General features: G+C 38.1%; 1 protein-coding gene across 3 annotated transcripts in view; it reads right to left on the reverse strand.

The window, feature by feature from the left end:
* Window positions 1-1,376: 1,376 nt before the first annotated feature.
* LOC134225637 (E3 ubiquitin-protein ligase KCMF1) overlaps window positions 1,377-20,078 on the reverse strand; it is a 47,346-nt gene continuing 28,644 nt past the window's right edge. For all 3 annotated transcript variants that reach the window (XM_062705890.1, XM_062705888.1, XM_062705889.1), the window contains exons 5-6: window positions 15,810-16,165; window positions 1,377-5,268 (exon numbers count right to left, since the gene is read on the reverse strand). In XM_062705890.1, coding sequence (XP_062561874.1) covers window positions 4,749-5,268; window positions 15,810-16,165 — 876 coding nt within the window. In that variant the 3' untranslated portion in view covers window positions 1,377-4,748. The remainder of the gene's footprint in view (window positions 5,269-15,809; window positions 16,166-20,078) is intronic.

The following is a 20,078-nucleotide window of genomic DNA, read 5'->3' on the forward strand; positions in this document are numbered from 1 at the left end:
AATTTTTCATCTTTTTTCCTTCTCCCTTCTTCCGTCTTTTTTCTCCCTTCTTCTTTCTTCCTTTTTCTTTCGGTCCTTCTTCTTCCTTGTTTCTTCTTCATCATTATTCCTACTTCCATCTTTATCTTACTTTTTCCTTCTTTCTTCTTCTATGTTATTTCTCCAATCTTTCAACTTTTTTCCTTCTCCCTTCTTCCGTCTTCTTTCTCCCTTCTTTCATCTTCTTCCTTCCTTCTTCTCAGTGCATTTTTTTCTTTATTCTTTATTCATTTATTCTTTCTTATTGATTATACTTTATTCCTTATTCTTTATTCGATACATTTTAGCCTTCTGATACTTTAAGCCTTTTGAGACTTTCAGCCTTTCGGGATTTTAGCCTTTTGAGTTCAGCCTTATGTGTTTCAGCCTTTCGTATGACACCCATTAAAACACTTTATGTAGCTTATGTTAAATCAATTATGGAATACATAGTGCAGCATTGTATGGTCTGCTTTCTCAATCACATACGAAGAGAGATTAGAATTTGTACAAAAGGAATATCTTACTATTTGCTATTCGTAAATTAAAACCCTCCTTAGCCGTGCGGTAAGACGCACGGCTACAAAGCAAGACCATGCTGAGGGTGGCTGGGTTTGATTCCCGGTGCCGGTCTAGGCAACTTTCGGATTGAAAATTGTCTCGACAAAAAAATACTGAAATAATTTTTGATTCCGTAGTCCGATCTGACCAATTTTCAACAGGCTAACAATGAGACAGGATTTCCCGTCGAATAAAACCTGCTGCGAGTAATTCGGACAATGCCTAGTTCCCAAAAGTGTGTCTACAAAATGTGTACGCATACACACCCACACAGATTTGGGATGATCATATACAGGGTTCGTACTTTTCGTTTCGGTGAGACGAAAACAAACGATTCGCGGCCCGAAGGAGATTTTTTTTCTAAGTCTGTGGGGAGAAACATCTTTCACTCGCTATTTTTTTCTTTCTTCATTTTTGTTTTAATCCAACCGACTTTGTTTAGTCTTATTGAACAACTTATAAAACTAAAAATCTAACATCAAACAAGATAAATGATTTACTAAATACTAAATCAGACATCATACAATATTGGTATATCGACATAACGAATCACAAACATCGATCGGTTGTATGACAAACTGCGGAATGCCTATCCGCGGAATTCCAATGTTGCTAAAGTTTTCAGATCTAATCGATTCTAAAATTAATGGGACAAATTTGCGCTTGATTTGACAAATTGACGTTTGATTTTTATTATCAAAGGTAACATGGGGCAATTGTGCGTAGTACGGCAACAATGGAATCACACTGAACGATACTATCTTGGACAGGTGATATTCAGTAACATACGCAACACACCAATTTAGTATATTATTTATTTTAACATTGAATTTTATTTGTTTGTAATTATTGATCATTTTTATTAAAATTCAAATTTCTATACAAGCACTATATTTTTGTTTAATAATAATTCAGCGTTTTACGATTACGAAACTCACCATATTTAGTGTTCTGATGTGGTTCGGTACCCATGCAAATAAATAAATATAATTGGTTGCAGTTTCAAAAAGGAAAATTTAGAGTACGAAGCGTTGGTAGTTTGTTGGAGTCCACTTATACGTCATAAAATAAACGACAAACAAATTATTAACCAGGCAAGCAAGTATATTTCTCACCTTGTGACTGAATGATGCTGCCGATAGAGTTGACAAATGTGTTTATTTGTTTGGCCGACAATTTTCTAAGGAACAGACATAGGTACTAAAACGTAAAATGAAGCAAAAATAAAAACTAATAACAATGGAGATATTTTTTATCGATTTCAAGAGCATACATATATTTATATTTTCGTTACCTAACATTAACTTCTTTGCGTTTCTGCCATGAATGTCAATTATTTCTAAGCGTAAATGTGTTGGGGTATGTGTGCAGTGGAAATAACAAAAGACAAAAAAGAAAAAACTTGAAACCAAAAAAAAGGGATCTGAGAAACCGATTTTATTACAACTTCTGGGTTGGATTGAGTTTGAATAATTTGGACATATTTTGTCTTGTCGCTACACATATGGTGTATTATTCAATAAGGTTCACTTTGACTTTGACTGTTTATATGTGAGATTAAATAAAATTTTGCAATTTAGGCAACAGATCAGGTGTATATAATAAATACATCATTAAACATAGACATACTGTAGTATCACTAGATGTTGGTTGAGTGATAAGCGTGCCTGCCTTTTACTGATCGGCGCCGTTGGCATTTTCTAAGACGATAAATATCTGTTTATGCCTTCTTAGATATAACATCTAGGGGCCCGGCCAATTTGTCGAAGGGTAACGATATGTAGCGTTCAGGCGTGAAAGTCGTTTTTCTGGTGTTGACTTGACGGTTATCACTCGCAAGGAGATAGGCCGACGTAGAACAAACGTAGTTAAAAACCTGTGTATATCACCTCTTCAAATGTTGTCTTCGAACTATTTGAGCTAGGTATTTTGGAACCAACCTGATCTGGAGATTTACTCAGAAATCGGTTCATTCGAAGATTGAACTTTTTCCAAGGCTACCTATTGCTTTGGAGATGGAGATGGAGAGATGTGGCCTCGAACCGTGTATTGTGGCGTCAAATTGTTAATTCAGTATTATCTGTTTAGATGTAGACTATTTAAATGAAAATAAATGAAAAATACATATTGCTTTGGATGCTTCGGGTAATTTGAAGTCTTCTTACGATACCCGAATGAAACTCAAGGACAATCACGGCAAAAATTACTGCCGAAATCATTTTTTATCAACACTGCTTGCAGCGCAGCAAAGATGAAAAGTTGGTTTAAACTAATTCCTGCATCTTGCGTTTTGAGATGTTTTTGTGCGTGAAGAAGATTTGAAATTTGATTCTCACGTAAATCAACTTAAATTTAACAGATCAATAATGTTTAAGTTTGCTTGCCGAGCAGGATCACTTTTGACAGGCATCGAATACTTTTTGATATATATGTACCTTATTAGTCTTATTAGAAAGCAAAACGGTTCTCCGTACTGGGTAGTTTTTTTTTTTTTTTATTTCTGAAATGTGAATTTCAAGATTAAATTGAGTTTAATTATTTTGAATTATTTCGGGTTCGGGAATTAAAACTCATAAGTTCAAAATAAAAAAAGCTCGATAAACTTGCTCGTGAAATACAATTAAGCTTCAGACTAGTATAGAACACAGTAACAACCGAACGCATAAGCCATGTGAGGTGGGGTTTTCAACTGAATCGCCTCAATATTTGATGTTCACATTTTTAGTGTATTCTATGAATTGGGCTATTGACTGTTTTCTATTTGTGTAGTGTAATCTAACTTATTTCACCAAATAAAATTGAGATCTGAGAGAGACTTGACTATTTTAGCTCACAAAAATGCCAAAAGAGAAAGACAGTATCTGGTTAGATCAATAAACGTTTCAGTTTTCACCGCGTTTTATACGATGAAAAAAAAATGTAAAAAAATGGAACCATATTGTGTGAACCATATTGTTAATGTTAGCCTTTGCATCAAGAGTAATTTTGGCCGCCTAACTTCCAACCCAGAATGAATCGCTAAAACCATTATCTCTCATATATGAAGTAACATTTTTGTATATCCTTGGCTGACTTGTTGCCTAACTTTCATTATTTCATTCATTTAATTGATTCACATTCGCCTCATATCTGTTGACCTGTTTGGACCGGACAAAATATTATTTTCATCTTTTGTCCCCTCTTCTTGCAATTTTCTGGCCAAAGTCTTATTTTAGGGGAAAATTCGAAATTTTATAAAAATATAAAACAATATTGAAGGGTTCCCTAAAGATAAAACTGATATTATTTTAGATGTTATCAGTTTATTTTTTCCCTCAGATGCACATTTTTTTGCCATAACATTCTTGCTTCATTTGAAGGGTAATATCTAGTATCGTCTCGTATGCTACGCGTCTTCAAACGGTTTCAACAAATGCTCAAATAAAGAATTTGTCATTTGCTGATCAAACAGAGGAGGAAGATTCACACAAGACATGGGTTGGACTATCCGCTTCCGCGTGCAGATCGTTCGTTTGCAAATACCGTGCTGAACCATTGATGACAATATTGGCGTACGTACCTACCATTTTGCTTCGGTTAGCACTTTCGTATTTTTATGTTGCATGTGTTGTTGAGTGAAGAAGCAACTTTTTTACAAAGTGTTCGATAATCGTTTTTTTTGTGTCGCGTAGGTAATCACTTCTGAGTAACAGACTTTTTTTTAAATATTTTTCGTGCATCAATCAATCCATCATCGTGTGCCATCGACACTAATGATAGTGCTTTGACACTTGGTTTTCAAATTGTTAATCACACCGACAAAGCCTACGATCTGGGTCGAGTTAAGTAGAGTTTAGAACGTACTGGTGACTTGTTGCATCCATAAATATTGTTTGCAATAGTGTTTTTTTCTGGTATAATGTTCTCTAATTACTTGTTTGTCTGTTTACACAGTTATGATAATGCCTAAGATGTTATATTTTTTTGCAATTATGTTCTGCTGTTCATATTCATATTTTAGTTAAAGTTTGATCTTTCATTCGTGGTTGTTTTTTGTTGCCTTTTTTCTTTAAAGTCTCGTGTTGCCTTTTTTGTGGTTAAACTGTGTGAATTATCCGTACTGTATTTAGATGATAATAATCTTGTATATTCTTACCTCTGTGATTTTAAATAATATTTGCAATACAACACTACCTAGAATCGGGAACATGTTTTGACGACATCGATGACGGCGTGTTGGCCGAAGAGTTGGCCTGTTTCAACTCACGTGCTTTGGCAGCATTGGCTGCCTGTTGTTGCTGGCGTGATCGTCTGTCGAGACCACCGCCACCGCCACCTCCACCACCGCCGGAGCCTGATTTCGATGAAGATTTACCCTTCCCTTGATGTTGCTGACCAGAACCACCCCGTGGTAGTACCTGGGGAGCATGCAAACTCTGCAGCTCGTCCGCCAAGCTGCCGTCACTTTCCACCTGTTTCAGATTATCACAATTGCCCTCATCTTTGCTGTTGAAATTTGTTGCACCATCCTGTTCCTCGGCATCGCTTCCGCTGGATTTTTTTACATTCTTATTTACGGTACTATTGTTGTTGCTGCCAACACCTAAACTTAATGAATTCAACTCATCGGTCACGTCTTCCTCGACGGGCTTGTTGAAGGACTGGATGTTGGCTATGGTTGATAGCATTAAAGCTTGAACAAATTGTGATCTGAAATGAAATAATGAATAAAATTAAATCTTCTTTAGGAATTAGGAACATTTTTTTAGTCTTATACATTTCTTGCTTATAAAACAAGATACGTATTACGCAAATGGGATAAAAATGAAACCTTCAGCTATAACCTTGTAAGCTGTTTTCAGTTGGGCTTACGGGCAAGGATTAGGATCGACAATAGATATGGATAGAGCATGTACTTGCCACAAAAGATGTTCATGCAAGGGATCAATACAAAAGGCCGAACCACAGAAAGTCGATTCACAAAAGGCCGAACATGTTCTAGCATACCACAAAAAGCCGAATTACGAAAGATCGAAGGGTAGCTTAAGCGTTTGTCAGATTTTTTTTTCGGATTTTGGCAAAAATTTACCTCGGAAAAGCTACCGAAGTAGGAGCACCAAAGTCGCCACGAAAGAGAAAGGTCCCAAAACGTTTTAAGGCAGACGATCAACCACAGTCTAGTCGTTTGTTTGAAGATATTCATTAGAGTGGGGCGTCATGGTCATTTTTTCAAATCAATGGTTTTTCGAAGCCATTCTGGGTCCTGAACAACTGTGCAGAATTTGGGATCGATTGGTTGCTCCCTCGCTTTCCGCATCGCGTTTGAAGTTTGTATGGAAATTAGTATGGGAGAACGTATATTTTTGCATTTCTATTACTAGAGTTTTCAGTTTATCGTAAACCAAGTAGCACATTGCGTTAAAGTATAACCCAAAGGATGCCGAAAAACTTTGCTGAAGAAGGCACGTTGCTGGAACGTCCACGAAAAAAGTTATAACGTTTCGAACATTGAGTGTTCAAACCATATGCAAAAAATCGTTTATTCTGCCAGCACTGCCATACTACGTAGACGAATGATTTAACTGAGTGTTTTTTTCAAAATAAATAAAATAATTGGGCTTTAGAGCTAATGGGAGCTATCCGGAATTATTTCACATAGAAAAAATCCGAAAGGAAGGAAGATGGGTTTTGCCTTTTGATAACCATAGGTTGTCCGGTAGTGCTGGCAGAAACATTGATTTCTTGCATATGGTTTGAGCAATCAATTTTCAAAACGTAATAACATTTTTGTGACCTTCCAGCTACGTACCTTCTTCGGCAAAGTGTTTCGGCATCTTCCAAACTATATGCTAACATATTGAGTCACGTGATTGATGATAAATTGAAGCCGCTAGGTGCAAAAATGTAAAAAAGTACATTTTCCCATACTAATTTCCATGTAAATTCAAAACGCGATGCGGCATGCGAGGTTGCAACCAATCGAGCCCATATTTTGCACAGTTGATTGGGGTCCCAAAACGATTCAGAAAAACCTTGATCTCACTTGATCGGACGAAGTTTGCGTTTTTCCATACAACTGCGCCCCACTCTAATATTCATGGATCTCAATATGTCGACATCATCGAAAAAGTACTAAAATCTCTTGACTGTCGATTTGACACCGCATTTTCCAAATTCTGTTTTAGAGGTTCAGTAATTCCTTTTGAGAAAGAATATTGAGAAAATGGCAAGTTATGGAGAATAACTATAAAGACGACACAGTGCGGTTAATAGTGCAACGAGATAATGTTTCTCCAGTTATTGAATGAATTACCAAATCCACTGAAAGCGTCTCAGATGTCGTGAACTATCTGCAGGAACAACTACATTTGATAGATCTTCTGCCACAATTTGTCAGGATTGTGAAGGTATTCTTCACTATTGCGAAGGTTGAAAACCTATTGTAGATCAAGTATGGGACAACAGCGACTGAATTACTTATCTATCTAAACTGCACTTCCATATAACAGTCCGGGCCTCTTATAAAACCTTCGTTCTGGAGTGAACATATGCAGCTTTCCACACTCGGTAATGGCGGCTTATCGGTGAGTACAAATCAATCAGTCACTGTCTCTTTTGACACTAGCTGGAGGAAAACGCACCAGAAAATAAATTTTAACAATAATCAGAATTGGCAAAAAGTACAGCGAACGATTGATTTTATTACACTCCCAAGCCGCCATTACCGACCGTGGAAAGCTGTGTAGCCTTTACGTACACCTTAGTTGCTTCGTGACTTTGGCCTTATAATCACCTTTGCATACAATGGAAGCTCAGTTGACCAAAAAAAGCTATGACAGTTTTCGAATACTTTTTTCATGATTTTTGTTCGCTTGAAAAAAATGTACAATGCACGTCGCAGTACTTCCTACGACGAACTCGGTGGTCTAGTGGCTACCGCTTCTGCCAGGCTCGTCCCTATCCTACTTTGTCAATTTTGATGCTGTATCAGAACCATTTTGTATGCAAATTAATGCGTTCCATGTTTTTTTTTTGTAATTGTTTATTAAAAAGGCTCAATCACCCAAAGGCTTCGTCTAAGTTAATATTATTGAAATAATATATCCTAGAGCAGAGCTTCCCAAACTTATTGAATATACGACCCACCTAGTAGAATCTCATGTTGATTGCGACCCACCACACTGCTAGAAAGTTTACACTCAAAAGACTTTAAAGTATGCTCTTTTGACTATAAAGTATTCAATCATGCCTTTAAAGTACGCTCTTTCGTGGGAGAATGGGACTACACACGAAAAGGAATAAATATTATGCACAATTATGACTATCTTTTATTCACAATTGATTAACTTTTATGAGCATGAGCATTATGACCGCACAATTCGTAGTTGCTATTCCGTGATTGACTGAACTTGCGAAATTGTACAGGGAAAACACAATGAATGGGGATTGGGATTAGCTACCCATTCTCAATGTACACGTTTCGGGAGCTCAAATATTTAAAGTCAATAACGGCGCCGGCCACGTCCTTACGGTCATATAGGAATGGAAGGATTGTTAGTCCGACCCTCGTTGCTACTAGAGACCGAATATACATCTGCATCTCCACGATTGTCTTGAGATAGGATATCGTTTTAGTTACAAAAGATAATTTATCTGGATTCACTTTGGTAAGCGATGCAATCTATGGGATGGGAAATAACACTAATACGAGTTAAAAGTTAAAACATGCACGCCAGGTGGCATATGAAAACTGAAAAGATTCGCGTTTTGGACGACCGCACGGAAGCGCCGCACTCTGTACTCACTTGCTCGATGGCTACATGGAAGAACGCGCTTTTTTCGACCGCGCGTTACATGCACATAAGCCACCGAACACAAGATAGATATTTTATTTCTTTCCCGACGACTAAAAAACGCACTGCACTTACTTGTTCGATGGCTACTCTTATTACAGGCATTGCGCGAACACAATATTTCAGCCGATCGCGCGATCGTTCTGCTGTTCGAAACAAAAGAATCACGCACTGAACTGATTAGCTTTATTACCGGCCGCGCAATGCAGAACACAATATTTCGCAGATCGCGCGATCGTTCTGCTGTCCGAAGCGAGAAAAAACACGCACTCTCACAATTGATTATCAGGTATCAGGTATCAGAACGTCGGCTCAGGAGGCACGTTCCCCTCAATTTGGGAAATTTGTGCCATCTCCTTCACTGGCCTTTCTCATCATTTACCTGATGGAAAAGGAAGTGAAAAGGGGAAAGGAAGAGTAGAGTAGAGTGGGGCAAGAGTACGCACTTAGTTTTCAATCGATCATGTGGCCCTTATAAAGCAAGCTTCTGCATATCAAATCAGTGTCGATGATTCATATACTCTTCCTTTATGTTACCCAGTGGAAAAAATATTGAAATTATTGAGATTCGTTTTAGTAGAACCCTTATTGCAAGACAAGTGAAAAACGCACTCTTACCCCACCGGTGGGATAAAAGTGCGCATCGGGTGGGGTAAGAGTACGCATTTATCCAATCATGTGCTTTAAGTATATATTGACACAAATAAGAGTTAATAACATTTAATTGATGTTTAATGATCATATATTAGGGAATGTTTAAAGATTACGTAACTCTTAAAGGAGGAGGGGGTCCTAAAAATGTGCACTTACAAACGAAAAACCATTGTTTTTTGTATATACAAAAAAGCTACAGAGGTAAAAATATATATCAGGTTTCACGTGGCGTATACAAAGGAATTTTCCTCAAAGAAACTCCACCAATCACGTAACGTAAAATTTGGATATTTCATCACCCCTCCCCCCTGTATTATACTTTTTGTATGAATCCTCTAAAAATTGTATGGATCGTCATACATCTCGCAACCCCTCCCAGATAAACGTTGCGTAATTTATGAATGTTTATTTTGATTGAATGAAATTTTCATTTAGATGAAATTGTGTTTTCGTACTATGTTTAGGTGTACAACAAGTCCTAATACAATTTCATTATTTCGCTTCAGTGCTTGGTTCGCTAAGTCCTTTCTAACACCGAATTACTTCAACTTATCCTAAAAACTTAAAATAATTTCAAATTCTGTTCCTTTTTTCTTAGTTGTGGGTCTTCACGCTTTGGAATTAGTCTTATTTCGGCCGTAGATACGGGTTTGACATCAGAACTTGAAGAATCACATGCGTACTCTTGCCCCACCAGTTCCTGCGTACTTCTTGGAAAACCAACCGGATTGGTGTTCTGCACCATTAAATATTCTGTACAATAGGTTATCGAAATGGTATAATGTTCACCTGATTGAACGTATATATGGTAATGAAATACTAGTTGCGGAAACCCAATTATTTTTAGCAAAATAATCAAAAAATTATCTAACTCCATATCTCCCTTGTTGTTTATTCAAATCATGTACAATTACACATGATAATAGTTGGCCAGAATACCTGTCAAACTGATGCAGTGCTGCTAGTTTATCTTTTTTTAATACTTCAAAAAATCAAAAACGTACTCTTACCCCACGCGCACTCTTGCCCCACTCTACTCTAAGTGAAGTTGGAAAGGAGAATGGAACCATTTATAGGAAAGCCAATTATGTAGACTCACACGCATTCAGCTAGGGACTAAAGAGAGGTCACAAAAACAGAGGACGTAACAATGGACGAACGTCAAAGACGAAACACAGAGTGCACTGTGAAAAACGCATAATGCGAATCCATAAACACCCAATATTTTTTTTACACGGTTGGTATTCTTTAATTTCCCGATTAACCTGATTTTTCACAGCTTTTTAAATACCACCTGAATTTTCTTTGATTTTTTGTGAATTTTTTCATGGGGTTAACTCATAGTTTCACCAACGCTGAAGGCCGTAATCAACTGAAACCCACCCGTGTAAAAAAAGAACCGGGTGTAGGTGACAATCACAAAGTACATTGTAAAAATCGCATAATGCGAATCCATATACACGGTTAGAAAAAAGTACTTAATATTAGGTACTTTTCACTCAAATCGGGAGTTCAGTGTGGGAACCCAAAATTAGGTAATTTTTTATTAAAGTTAAGTAAAATTCACTTAATATTAAGTAAAATATACTTAATTTTAAATAGAAGCTAACCAAAAGTTAGGTAAATTTCACTCAACTTTTGTAAACATGAGATTACTCAACGTTGGGTTCCCACACTTTAATGGCCTTGTTGAGTGGTTTTGCTCTTCATTTTATGACAACAAAGGGAAGAGGGAGGGAGATGCAAGAGAAAAAAAGTACCTAAAATTAGGTACTTTTTTCTAACCGTGTAGGTGACAATTTGTTGAAAACTAAGTAAAACACATATTCATAATCCCACCCTTATTCAACTTCAAGTTGAGATTAAACAAGAGTAGCTGAAGCCGAACGTCAAAGACGAAACACAGAGTACACTGTGAAAAGCGCATAATGCGAATCCATATAGGTGACAAACACAAAGTACATTAAAAAAAAATGCAAAATGCGAATCCATATAGGTGGAAGTTTGTTGAAAAACTAAGTAAAACACATATTCATAACCCCACACTCACGTTGAGGATGAACAAGAGTAGCCAAAGCCGAACGTCAAAGACGAGACACAGAGTGAAAACACACTGTGAAAAACGCATAATGCGAATCCATATAGGTGACAATTTGTTGAAAACTTAGTAAAACACTTATTCATAACCCCACTCTTATTTAACCTCACGTTGAGATTGAACAAGAGTAGCCGAAGCCAAACGTCAAGGACGAGACACAGAGTACACTGTAAAAAAACACATAATGCGAATCCATATAGGTAACATACACAAAGCACATTGTAAAAAACGCATAATGCGAATCCATATAGGTGACAATTTGTTGAAAACTAATTAAAACACATATTCATAACCCTACTCTTATTTAACCTCACGATGAGGTTGAATAAGAGTAGCCGATTATCTCGGAGAAGTAAAAAGTCAACTACGCCATAGCTCCGGTTAGCGCAGCGAGGGCTAAAATACTGTGAAGGGGGCCCTGGTGCTTCACAGGCTCCGTTTGCGGTTAGGTTCTTATTAGACCCCCCTAACCATTCATTCGTAGGCACGGTAAGCATAAAGCCGCATCACACCGAAAATAAGGGGTCACCTGTATGGTGGACTTTTACCACTGGAACAGGCAATCCGTAATGTTATTCTTAGCCAGATAACCAGCTGTCGACACCACACGGCTATCTAGGCTGTTCGTGGAGAGAAGTTGACATTGATTAACTTTCATGCATAAAAACAGGACAAATTTTACTCCTTTTGTGGGTAGTCCCATTCTCCCGCAAAAGAGCATACTTGTTTCCAAAAAAGCATACTTTCAGTTTTGCGATTAAACAAAATCATGACAAATTGATCCATACCTGATTATTGTATTTACTAAAATATCTTCAATATTTTATTCTATTTGGATTGTATTTGGATGGGATTTGGATTTGGATTGGATTCGGATTAGATTTGGATCGGATTTGGTTTTGATTGAATTCGGATTGGATTTAGATTATATTTGGATAATTTTTATTTTATTGAATTCGGATTGCATTGAGTTTGTATTTGATTGAATTTGGATTCGGATTGAGTTTGGATAGGATTTGGATTTGAATTGGATTTGGAATGGATTTGGATTGAGTTCGGATTGGATTTGGATTGGATTGGACTTGGATTGGATTTGTATTGGATTTGGATCAGATTTCGATTGGATTAGGATTGGATTTGGATTAGATTAGGATTGGATTTTGATTTGGATTGAATTTTTAATTGGAGATTTGAATTAGGATTAGTTTTGGATTTGATTTGGATTGTATTTTACTCCATTGTATTTGCTAGAATCTCGTAATAATCTTTGTAAAATTTGTTGTTCTGTAATGAACCATTCATTTCTTATAGATCCTTATCTAAAATCTGATAAAGATTGGTAGGACAAAATATGTATAGACAAAAGTATGAATCAAGATTTGTCTTTCGCGTCCCACAGTTTGAGAAACCATGTTCTAGAGAAAGCTATTTTTTTTGCTATTTCCACTTGAATTCCTATTCTTCCTATAAATGCTTAGTTGATAGGGAATAGGGAGTTCTTCTGGGAACTTAGTTTAGATGCGCATATTTTTTTTCTCTCATTTGTTGACATCCGCCTCTTGTTGTTGTCGTCGTTTGCCTCGTATGGTAAGCTGCTACCGTTTTCGCCCATACATTCATCATTATTGTTTGTGCTGTGTCTTCAACTGCCATATTTCGTACCGGGTAAGAAAATAATTTGGAAAGTAGTGCAAATCGCCCTGAGGAATATTTGAGTCGGTTTTCGGAAAAGATGTTGTGGCGATTGTTGAATTTGAAGCATTGAGTTGGGTTTGCACGGTTATATCTTGTTATTCTTCAAAGCATGTTTGCTTTGGGTGAACTGGTTTTTGGCATTTGTTACAAATTTTGGGTTGCCCGGGGAAGGTAATGAAAGTTGAATGACCAGCAATTTTCGCGATTGACTGGATGGTTTGTTTCACCTTCATTATTTATTTTAGACTAAGGCCGGAATAACCTATGTAGTATATAAAAGTCTTCTCCATTCAGCTCGGTCTAACCACACAGCGTGCGGAGGCTCCGCAAATTGTTTTCCACCTTGCTCTCTTGTTCTAACGGCCTAATGAGCGTTTTGTAGATAGTCAGTTTGGTACGGCGACGAACTCTATTCGAGTAGAGTTCAAAATACGTACGATTTGCTGCCACGATGCGTCTCCGAATTTCTCTGGTGGTATCGTTATCGGAAGTAATCACCGATACAAATTCGTGGTGGATGGTTAACATTATCCTTTCTTGAGCCTCTTCCTATCATGTACATTGTTTACGACACGTATTGATGACTAGTCTGATCCGCTTTGCTTTCCTTTTCAGTCTGATGTAGGTTTCTTCCATCTTTTCAAAGTTACGTGCCGTAATATCAATGTCATCGGCAAAAATAAATAGCTGAGTGGACTTCGTTAAATCGTTCCACTTGTGTCAATCCCTGCCGTATTACTACCTCCAAAGCCATAGCTGGTTCCGATCGATTGTATCATATGCGGCTTTGAAGTCGATGAATAGATGATGTGTAGGCACGTTGTTCTTCTTCTTATTTGCATTACATCCCCACACTGGGACAGAGCCGCCTCGCAAATTAGTGTTCACTTGAGCACTTCCACATTTATTAACTACGAGGTTTCTAAGCCAAGTTACTATTTTTGCATTCGTATATTATGAGGCTAACACGATGATACTTTTATGTCCAGGGAAGTCGAGACAATTTCCAAGCCGAAAATTGTCTAGACCGACACCAGGAATCGAACCCAGCCACCCTTAGCATGGTCTTGCTTTGTAGCCGCACGTCTTACCACACGGCTAAAGAGGGCCCAGTAGGCAACGTGCCTACGTGTGCGTGTATTCGCGGCATTTCTGCAATATGTGACGTACGGCGAACACCTGGTCTGTGGTAGAGCGTTCGCCCACAAATCGCGCCTGATACTGCCCCACGAACTCTTTTACAATTAGGGAGAGTACCTTGTAGGCGGTGTTCAGCAATGTGATTGCGCGTAGATGCGCGGTACAATCCAGCCTTTTGCGGCAGAACCTCATCCTCCAAAACCCAGCAGCACTCTAGCCAGTGCCTTACCAGTGAGTTTAATCAGCTCTCCTGGTAGTTGGCCAACCCCAGGGGATTTGTTGTTTTTTCAGCCGGCTAATCTTCTCCTGGATTTATTGGAGATCCAGAGCCGAAAGACGTATGTCCTGCACGCGCACTCCCAGACTCATTACCATACCGCCACCGTTTTCTGCCAGATCGTCATTCAGGTACTCTTCGTAGTGCTGCTGCCATCTTTAGATCACCTCACGCTCGTTCGTAAGAAGATTTCCGTTTATGTCCTTAAACATATCAGGCTATGCCCTTACGCGAGCGGTTCAACTTCTCATAAAACTTTCGTGCGTTATTAGCACGGTACAGTTGCTCCGTCCCTTCACGGTCTCGATGATCCTGCTGGCACTTTTTCATCTGGAAAATTGAATTTTGTCTGCTCCGCGCCCGTTTGTATCATGCCTCGTTCGTGCGGTGTCGCCCATGCTGCATTCTTCACTGCATTCTCTGCTCACACACCACTCGTTTTTTATTCGAGGGCACCGTCCCAAGAGCAGCTGTTGTGGTGCTTCCAATTGCGGATCGAACATCTATCCAGCCATCTTCAATAGACTATGCGCCTAGCTGCTTTTATGTTGGGACTGCACGTAGTCTTGGGTTAGTCTACCGTCTTGTAGCCGCAACGAACGACTTCGATGGTGCTGTCCACCATCGAGAGTTCTGAGTGGAGGCATCTTGCAACGAGATAGTGGTTAGATTTAATATCCGCACTGCGGTAGGTGCGGACGTTCGTGCTGTCGGAGCAGAATTGACCGTCGATGAGAACGTGGTCGATTTGGTTTTCCATTTCTTGGTTAGGTGATTTCTATTCGGCCTTGTGGATATTCTTGCAGGGGAAGTAAGTGCTTCGGATCACCATTCCGCGGGAGGCTGTAAAGTTTATATCGTTGTCGTTCGATACGGTATGCAGGCTATCCGGTCCTATAATTGGTCTATATCTCTCTGTCTACCTGAGCGTTTATATCGCCGATGACCATTTTTACGTCCCGCAGTGGGCATCCACAGATGTGGGGATGTAATTCATCATAGATTATCCTGTCGCAGCCTGCGACGAAACCTAGCCTTTTATTCGTCGCCTAGGTCGTTGCCGATTGTATTGAGTCGTATTATCTTTTATGTCGTTCCTAATTATTGGAGCGGCTGTCTCGCTATTTTTTACTTCTATGTATAAATTGCTTATGTCAAGCAATTGGATATTTTCCGTATCCCCCAATGGAGCTGTAATTCCTTCTCCAGGAATTGGTAAACTTGCGCCACATTCGTTCGTTCAGGAAGTAACATATTTGAGGAGGGAATTTTACACACGTCCGACGTTTGCGTTTGCCAGTAGTCAATTGTTTGCGTTCAATGTTACAATTTTCTAAAAAATAAGGAAGCCAAATGGGCTAGTAAATTTGTATTGGATTTTTTGTCTACATTTGTACCGTAGCATATCGTTCGTGTGCAGAAGCAATATTGGATATTCTGATGGAATTCAAAAATCTCTGCAAATTCTAGATGAATCCGAAGTTCCAGTTCGTTTACAGAACACATAAAAATAATCAATAAACCTTGTATTTACCTATCAGCTCTATCACGTTCCAGTTGTGCTTGTTCGGCATCGTCCAGGGTCGGCACCATAAAGCGTGCCATCAAGAACTGTGACTGTTGCTGGGCAGCGGCCGCAGCTGCAGCAGCCGTCACACCACCCAGGATGTTACACGTGCCAATGCCGGACGATACCATCGGAAGCGAGGACGACGATGCGATCGGTGCATCGCGGGAGCCTGTGGCATTGAGTGTGATAATAGAACTGGACTGCTGCGACGATGCGCTGGCATTTCCAGCCGCATTACTGCCACCGGTTGCATTGGACGCGGAGGACACTACTGGTTGCTGCTGACGCCGTGGTAATCGCTCCAACTGTTGACGAGCAGCCTTGAAGATATGGCAGTAAGAAGAAAGAAAAAAACATTTTGATTAGTATTCGCCAGGCTACACGTTGTCGAATGTATTCTGATAGAATGCACCTTCTCGAACATAACAATCAACATTACAAGTTAGTAACAAAACTCTATGGCACTAAAAGAATGTGAATTAATTAATAAAATAGATGTAACAGGGAAAAAGTAACAGAGATTATATCACCGATACAATGTCGGCGCTTTTATCGATGAAAACAAAAGTTGTTTAGATATCTTGACAACGTGGAATTTTGCATCACAACGAACATGGTTAGGCTACATTTATTTATAGCTGTAAGCTGATTATCCAATACAGCTATATGTAATGGTTCATATTTGATCGAATTTTATTTTAAACATAGCAAACGAATTGGGTAAATTAAACAAATGAATTCAGAAGAGCGAGCAATCATAATTAACGACTTTGCAGTAAATTTGTTCTCGTAGTATGGATAAATTTATCTGAATAGTTTGTTTAGATGTTGGTTTCTTTATTATTTTTTTCGTAGTTTCATATTTTGACGTTAATGGACAAGTGGGGCAAGATGATCAAAGTGAGCGGCAGTTCGTGTTGAACTTAAACTCCATCTTAAGATTCTCCCGTATAAAATGATTCATCGGATATCTGAGGATTACCATACGAAACGGAAATTTTTGGTTCGATTTCTTCCGCATTGACATTCTTTCAGATACACATTGTAATGGACTTTACCAATCCTTTCGACGATTGAAGTCAAATGTTTTTCCACCGCTTAATGTTTCTCGTTAAATGTATTTTCTCTTCGACTTCTATTGAAGGTCTTAAGAACGAGCTAATGATTCCTCCTATAGGCATTTCTAACATCTCGGCAGGAGATCTTCCGTCCAGGTTACTTAAATGTAATGCGATAAACTTGGAGAGAAACTTGTACCTAGCTTCCATAGGAGTAACCGAACCTTGAAGACGTCCAGATTTCTAGCGTCATTGTCGAAAAATTCGGCGTAACGGGAGAACTTCTTTTCACATGTGATTTAGTTCGTTGTCCTACTGGAAGGTGAATTCATTAATGTTGGTTGTTATGTTGATTGTTGATAGTGGCTGTGTCGAACGGCACTCATAATGTTTTACGCTCCGCTACCAAACTAGTTGTTCAAATTACTGCCTTGGTCAACCGCGCAACTTTTACTGCTGTATTACCAAAATGTTGGTGGAATTAACTCATCATTGTTGTTGTTGAGACTTGGCTCAATGAGCACACGATTTCCAGCCAGGTGTTCGATTCGTTTGTGCGCGATGCATATTCCTCCTGATCGTACCCGGGATATTGAGTACGGCGATGCTCATTGTCGAACTTTTTTCAATTATTGAAATGGCCTACACAGTAGACGATATTATTGTGCAAGGGGATTTCAATCGCTAATCACTTGAAAATATTACATAATTAAAATCATTACATAATTACAATAATTACATCATTACAAATAAAGTCTGTCGTCAATAAAAACAACCGTATTGTTTTGTCAGTGATCAAAGTCATGCTCTATCTGTTGTTTAGGCTCTTGCTCTTTTGGTAAAATCAGTTGCTGATTACCAAATATATTATATTAACAATATAGCTCACTCTCACGCAATACTGGCGACCCATGCTTTAGCGTATGTGGCGCCACCCGTGGCAGAAATGCAACTACTACACGCTAAAATTTCGCGCAACCCTAATTGACGCAAGTGGCGTCAAATCTAAATAGCAAGAGTCCTTCATGAAAAGGACGGAATGGCAAAACTGTGGAATCGATACAATTTTTTAACTAGTTTTTCATCATAAACATGGGCCAGTTTATCATAAACATGGGCCAATCAACAGGAAGCGTAAACTCGATTCCATCCAGCAGACGGCCTTTCTATTTTTGTTGGAGTGTGCCACTACGACCAGTTCCTCATGGCGCGGAGTTTATTGCGGATCATAGCCATACACCATACCTAAAGCAATTTTATTTTATTATTTACCTGTACTACGTGAATTCGTGCCCATCAAAAGATGCATACACTCAAAATAATTGTCACTTAATTTCCACTATAAAAATCAGGTAGGCTTTAAAAATCGACATTTATGATGACCTTACTTGTGTCTAATAAAACTTACTCACATGTCATATGCATACCAAAAAGAAATGTAGTGAAATTTAAATGAAAATGTAGAAAACAATATCTATATTCTTTTGTAGTGAATACTACTAGTCACGAACGAATGAAAAATATATGAGTGGGGTACTCAGACCGAAGTCTACACTCAACTAAACTATTTCATGAACATCATAAGCCTCATCTTATGAAGCGTGAAAAAATAGTCGAATCTCATTTTCATTAAGCCTCTTATGCACTTAATTTTTTATCTTATGAAAAGCATAGAAGTTATCTATGGAAAAATAAAACATAAGAGTTGTCTTATGATTTTCATCACTACTCTTGATGTGAAAAACTCATAAGAGAAATCTTATAAAATGAGAAGTTATCATGGCGAAACATTTCGTTGGCGAACTAGTTCTCATCGCAGATTTGTTTTACAATACACGACCGGAGTGCGGAAATATATTTTGACCAGGGTGTTTGCAAACGGCGGACTTATTACTGACCATCAACCGGGATCGACCAGTCATAGCAATCGGTTGTAAATTGAAGAATCAGCGATGTAAGTAAATGTTTCCTCTTGCTATGCTTTTCTATCCTGCTGCTTAATTCTTAAATCATAATTCATATTTTACAGAACTTCGTTGACGTATATAAGATACCTGCTGATCGTTTACTATATAGTATTATAGTATGGTATACCATTCAATATTTTCCACCAGTCGGAAAGGAAAATACCGACGATGGGACGACTTTCGAGCTCCCAACGAGTGCATTGCTCTTGACGAAATACAAAACATATATGATTAAAATTAAATTAACTAGAGAAAAATGTGAATACTTTCAATACAACAAATAAAATATTTCGTTATACAAAGATTTGCGTTTTTTTTTGTATTTTCTTCTTATTGGATCTCGTAAGAAAGAACAACATATACAAAAGTCGTGTTGAAAATATTATGACCCTTATATGCAAAAATTATTGATGTTCATAAGATTCCCTTACGAATTTTATTATTGGCTCTGACAAAACTTAATATTTTCATAAGATAAACTTATGAAAATAATCCTTATAGCAAAAAACCCAGATTAATCCACCTAGCGTTGGTAGTGCCTTTCTCGCATTTAGTTAAGACACCAACCTTATACGGGGTTTATATGGTCCGATGTACCATTTTCTTCATAACTTTTAAACGCAATGACCGATCTTTTTAAAATTCAATAGTGATCAACAAGGCTTTGTCTTCTGTCGAATGAAACTTGTTGTGAGAAAATCGGTTAAGGATTTCTATACGAAAAGTTGTCTAATGTTTTTTATAGCTTTTGTGCACACACATACACACGGACAGACAGACATGTGCTCAGCTCGTCGAGCTGAGTCGATTGGTATATAATACTATGGGTCTCAGAGGCTTCTATAAAAAGTTCGTTTTCGCAGTGAAATGATAGCCTTTCGGTACAACTTAGTTGTACGAGAAAGGCAATATCGTCATTCATAATAAATGCAAATCTCAATTTTATAAATATTATGTAAATATTATGTTTTTGCCCCGGATTATAAAAAGATAAATGTGTATTATATTTCGCAAATTCAAATAATCCCGGTGTTAGGTAAATGTCATACACTCCTCCGTAATAAGTTAGGATTTTGCCAAGCTTAACTGAAAAATTGCTCCTGCACATCTATCAATTATCAACCCATTTTACGCTACGCTACGAAATCAAGATTAGTTGATGAAGAAAAGGTTCAAGTAAAAATTAATTGAAAAGCATGGAAACACGG

The sequence above is a fragment of the Armigeres subalbatus genome, chromosome 3 (assembly GCF_024139115.2).
Source record: "Armigeres subalbatus isolate Guangzhou_Male chromosome 3, GZ_Asu_2, whole genome shotgun sequence".
Taxonomy (NCBI): domain Eukaryota; kingdom Metazoa; phylum Arthropoda; class Insecta; order Diptera; family Culicidae; genus Armigeres; species Armigeres subalbatus.